The 5,194-nt window shown below is 37.3% G+C and overlaps 1 protein-coding gene across 1 annotated transcript; it reads right to left on the bottom strand.

The window, feature by feature from the left end:
- Nucleotides 1–1,422: 1,422 nt before the first annotated feature.
- On the bottom strand, nucleotides 1,423–4,293 carry LOC103958619 (omega-3 fatty acid desaturase, chloroplastic). Its single transcript, XM_009370905.3, has 8 exons — nucleotides 3,595–4,293; nucleotides 3,054–3,143; nucleotides 2,872–2,938; nucleotides 2,633–2,725; nucleotides 2,339–2,524; nucleotides 2,135–2,215; nucleotides 1,897–2,034; nucleotides 1,423–1,802 (listed from the first exon to the last, which is right to left on the bottom strand). The coding sequence occupies exons 1-8, from the start codon at nucleotides 4,071–4,073 to the stop codon at nucleotides 1,617–1,619; spliced, it is 1,320 nt and encodes a 439-aa protein (XP_009369180.2). The 5' UTR covers nucleotides 4,074–4,293; the 3' UTR covers nucleotides 1,423–1,616.
- Nucleotides 4,294–5,194: the final 901 nt, after the last annotated feature.

Below are 5,194 nucleotides of genomic sequence, written 5' to 3'. Positions count from 1 at the left end.
ACAATAAGGTCACGCAAATTAAAAAGTTCAAGAATGTATTAAAAAAAGACACTTATTTATTAATGTATAAGGTTTTTCAATACAAATTATTATAACATCCTTCGATGTGTTTTTATGTTTTGAAGACGTCACATGACAACCTTATTACCAATACCATCAAATATCTCTCTTTTTATAAAAATAACCAAGTTATTATTCATCCATTAATCTTCCATACAATTTCACAATCCATCTGCATAAATTTCATGGCCGAAAATATTTTTTCAACAATAGAAGTAGCACATGAAAGAGTTAATACTAATGTCACAAATAACTAAAAGAGTACATTTTTTTTTTTCACGCCAAAAAAATTTAGTGGGGGCATCCGCCCCCTCTGAGCCAAGTTGGGCCCCTCCGAAGTGGATATGTGTCCATTAAAAAAACAAAAACGAGTTTTAACGAAAAGTCCGCAGTACCGTTCATTTTAACGAAAAAATCACATTTTTACACTAAAAAGTCAAAGTTTTCAAATCATTTTCATTAATTTTCCTTAAAAAAAAACCACTAATGCTGTCAAAAAACATCGATGTATTTACCGAACTTTATAAATAATATGTTTTATTTACTTTACATGACACTGCATACATATCGTCTGTTGAACCACAGAACGTACACATTGTTGGAAAATTTTGTATAACCGTCTTCCGACTTTTGCCTATAGACTGGCAAATTGTCAATTATTTGGACTTTGACTTTTCTCCAACAAAATAAGCCGTGCTATTTGCCGCTGTCAAGATATGCGGAATCAAAGATTTGGTAGGCAAATTTGTTTTAAAAAAAAAAAAATGGTAGGCAGATTTTTTTTGTAAGTGGAATTATACGGTAAAACTTATAAAGCAGAAGTTGGGACCAGATTAATTTTTTAGTTTTAAAGAGGCTAATGCTTAAAGGTATAGCTAAAATAATATTATTTATTTACTTATTTATTTATACTTAATGAATAGACTCTAAGAAAAGATTTAGAGTACTTCGATTTAACAGAAGACGTGACACATAACCGAGCGCAATAGCGTTCTAAGATTCACATAGCCGATCTCATTTAATGAGAAAAAGCTTTATTATTATTGTATTCTTAATGAATGGTACATTTTTTGCGTAAGTTTTCTGAGATGACACCATGGAAATATTAAAAATTTCATGCTGAAAAGCAGTAAACCATATTTTTACACTAAAAATCAATCATGTTCACTTTACTATTTATTTTATCTTTATCGTTAAAACTCAAAGTTTTCAAACCATTTTGATTAATTTTCCTTATTATCTTCTTCCTTTTCTTTGCAACGAAAACCGTTACTAAAGCGCTTAACTAAATTTTTCCGTGGCTATTGCTTTTTGCCTGCAGTGCCAGTGTGTGTCGGGGAAAGACATTGAGATGGAGAGAGATTTCTAGCAGGAAAGAGGACAGATTTTTTCTTCTTTTATTTCACAACTACCTCAATACAAAGTATGTGAAGAAAGAATGGGTGCTAAAGTAAGACTAGTTATGCAGAGCTGGGAAACTGTCCGGGGGTTAAAGCAAATTGAATCCTTTGGTACGCTGTAACGCTTCATTCGTCGTACCTCAAAACTTCACATCTTCATTCTGATACCGCTGACCCGGCAAGTTCCTTATCGGTTTGATAATATACAACATCCCCAGTGTCACTCACGTAATGATCGCGTTTAAAGCTTCTTACAAGGACTCCCAGTAGGTGAAGTGGGAGAGGCCCTGATTTTTTCGGTTCTCTGTAGTACTTCCCAAGCACAGGCTTAGCTGCCTCGGTCTGAAACAAACAAACGAAAGGAATTGAGAATCAGAATGGGGTACCAAATTGAATTGATTTTCGGCCGGAGAGTCTAGGTTGAAGTGCTACTCACTGCTTCTATTAAGTTGTAATGTGGGATTTGAGGGAAGAGATGATGTATGACATGAGTTCCGATATCATGATGGATGTTGTTGATCCATCCGTAGTCGCGATCAATGGTTGTCAATCCTCCTCTTAGATAACTCCATTCCTGTTTCATAGATAAAGAAACCAAAGATTAGCCACGTACATTTTAGGAAGTGCTAAAGCAGTTGCATTGCTCGGATAGTTGATGAAATCGAACACTTTACCTTCCCACGATACCATGGAAGCTTGTCCTCGTGGCCATGGTGATGCAAGTAAGTAACTAAGTCCAACCACAAGACAAACATCTGCATTTGAAAGTAAATTCAATGAAACAATTTTAAGATGAGAGAAGATAAGAGAAGACTCGGAAGACACTTTCGTTTTATGCCAACAATACAGAAGCACAAGCATAAAGAAATGGAACCTACCCAGTATGGAACGCCGTAGAGCTTAAGCACTTGGACAGGTCCCATTGTGAAAGACAGACCGACTAGCAGCGCAGCCATTGCTGCCCAACAGGCAGTGGAAGTGATGATGTCTTTCCTTTCATTTGGGAGAAACAATTCGCTGTTTGGATCATAATGGGAGCCACTCTTTCCCGGACTTCGATTCCACTGTGATTGAAATCAGTAGCATACACCAAAACATATCAGAAAAAGACATCCAGAGCTCATTATTCGTGTAAGTAACGAGAAGCAAGATGCGAGAAGCGGAAGGCTCACCAGATAGAAAGGATAAGCAAGCATGGGGAATGGCAAGGTGAACCTGAATATCTGAGTCATCTTGTCCAAACTCTTGTAAATTTTCTCAGGCAACTGCAAATCAGATGAGACTAATTAAATGACCGAATGACAAAAGCGAAATAACTTACTTCTTCAAAGTTAAGAAAAAAAAAGATCTATACGATGAACAATTTGATAAGCCGAATTAAGAACAGAGTTAGACACAAATGGAAGCTCACCGGATGCCAAGACTCGTCATTTTCGACGTGTCCATGGTTCTGATGATGAGTTCTGTGGCTAATTCTCCTGTGACAGTAAAGGGCTAACTGTTACCATGCAAGTTTTGTTACATGTTGTCATAAGAACAGGATAACTTATTCAGGACTGGACTGGACAGGATTATTCTCAGAAACAAACTAACCATCCATGGTATGGGACAAGGATTGAAGAATGAAGAAGATGACCGACCACGCTATTCAGCTTCGGATTATTCGAAAAGCTTCCGTGGCCACTGCACAAACAAAACAACAAACAATTCACATCAGTAGGCTAAGAAAAATTGCAGATTAAAAAAAAAAAAAAAAAAAAAAACACAATGCAAGCAGAGGAAGCATTCAAATTTTATTTTTTTCTGACCCATATTTCAAACCACTTTAATCTACATTGATGAGGATTCAAACTTGAGTGCAAAAGAGCATGCACCCTACGTCGGCCAACTAGCCTAACTCAAGAAGCGTGCAATTCAAGAGGTCTGAATCCCGAATCAGAAAATGTACATTTTTGCTCATCGTCCCTTACGTGATGTAAGCATCATTAATTGCCAATTGAATTAGTGTTAGTTGATCTAGAGAATCGACATGAAACTTAAACTCAACTAACGATAATTAACGTGGATAAATACACTCATTTAAAAAACGTGTAAAAATGGATAATTCAACAAAATGAGAGCAAACTTTACGTACCAATCATGTCCAAGAACAAAGAGAGCCCAGAACATGGTGCCCTGAGCAAACCAGTAGAGAGGCCAAACAGCCCAATTGTTAAAGTAAGCTGCAAGCGCCGCCATCCCAAAAACCACAGCCACATCTCTGACCACATAGCTCATAGATTTCCAGGGGTCCTTAACCCAGCAATGCTGGGGAATGGCAGCTCTGATGTCACGCAAATTGAAGGGGGGAGGGGCACCGGGGTCAAATTCACCACCGTCTCCAACCCCATTAGTGCTCACTCTCCCATTGTCTTCCACATCCACGGATGGGACCCGCAATGGGGCACTCACATTGAGTGACCATTTTGCCCCTCTGAACCCCAAAAGATTGGTGCTCCTCACATTGGGGAATGGCCGGAGGGCGGACGGTTTTGAGGCGAGGGCGTTTCTGGGATGTGAGTAGAATTTAGGGAGAGGTTTTAGGGTGCATTCTGAGAGGACCCAAGTCGCCATTGGAGATACCCAGATGGTTGGGTCGGATTGGATTGGATTGGAGGAATGGAGAGTGGGAGTGGAACTAAGTGGTCACAAAACGGAGGAGAAGGATAACGTAAGGGCCTCCCTCCACGTCCAAATACAACCTGTGTTTCTTGTTGTTTGTCCCCCCCTCTCTCTAACTCTTTCTCTCTCTCTAGGACTAAGCAATTGTTATCTCTCTCTCCTCCTATTTTGCTGGATTAAAGCTTATTAGTTTGGAGAGTTTCATTTTGTTTATATATTGGATTTTGGTGCGCGTAGAAGCAAATTAAAAAATTGGAAAATTAGAAAGGAAAAAGAAAAGAAAGAAAGATGGAGGGCAAACGAAAGACGTTGAATTGGACGGCGTGGCCAAACAAATGTGAAATATAGCGGGTAGTGGACGCGGTCAAATCTGGCTTAGTGTCGGATTCTTTGGTCCTTGTCAAAATCATTATTTATTTATATTCCTGTTAAAAGTCAATTTTAATGGCTTTTTAACCAAATGATCATTGATATTTGTATAACTCTTTATTTTAATCTTTGAGATTTGAAATCAATAGAAGTGGTTTATGAGATTGTTCACCCTCAATCATTTTGGTCATTATGTGAAAAATTATGTTAAATAAGGATTACAATGACAAAAATACCCTCAATTTAACAACAATATGCCAAAATGATTGACAAAAAATTAAAGGTATTTTTGTTATTTTATTCTTATTTAATGGAGATTTTTCATGAAATGACCAAAATGATTGATGATGGACAATCTCAATAACCATTTTTATTGGTTTCAAATCTCAAGGACCAATGTGAGGAGTTATACAAATCTCATAAACCATTTTGGCTAAAAAGCCTTTTAATTTTCAAATTTTTAGGCTTCGCAATATTTCAACAATTTCTCTTCTTTTAAAGAGTCTATTTTTAATAATTTAAGTCGCAGTATGACTCACAAAAATAGATTTATTTTTTTTCATTTTTTGATCAAAGATATGAAGGGACCTTTTTGCATATGGTCTAATATCTTGGTAAATAGCGTGTTAGTTTCTGCCCATTGGTCTCAGGTTTGAAACACTCCCATCCTCTAAATCATTATACTTGAATCGAACTCTCCCCTC

This window comes from the organism of the source record quoted next, unplaced genomic scaffold (genome assembly GCF_019419815.1).
Source record: "Pyrus x bretschneideri cultivar Hongxiangsu unplaced genomic scaffold, Pyrus_bretschneideri_v1 Contig332, whole genome shotgun sequence".
Lineage (NCBI taxonomy): Eukaryota > Viridiplantae > Streptophyta > Magnoliopsida > Rosales > Rosaceae > Pyrus > Pyrus x bretschneideri.
This window is presented reverse-complemented; position numbering and strand designations above follow the sequence as displayed.

Bases quoted from the DNA above. Each gene is read 5' to 3' on its own strand.
- LOC103958619 (XM_009370905.3), bottom strand. From the start codon at position 4,073: ATGGCGACTTGGGTCCTCTCAGAATGCACCCTAAAACCTCTCCCTAAA. The intron at 2,525-2,632 runs GTGAGCCTTCCG...TTTCAATCACAG, and splicing joins TTGCTTATCCTTTCTATCTG to TGGAATCGAAGTCCGGGAAA. The intron at 2,216-2,338 runs GTAGGTTCCATT...TTTCAAATGCAG, and splicing joins TCTACGGCGTTCCATACTGG to ATGTTTGTCTTGTGGTTGGA.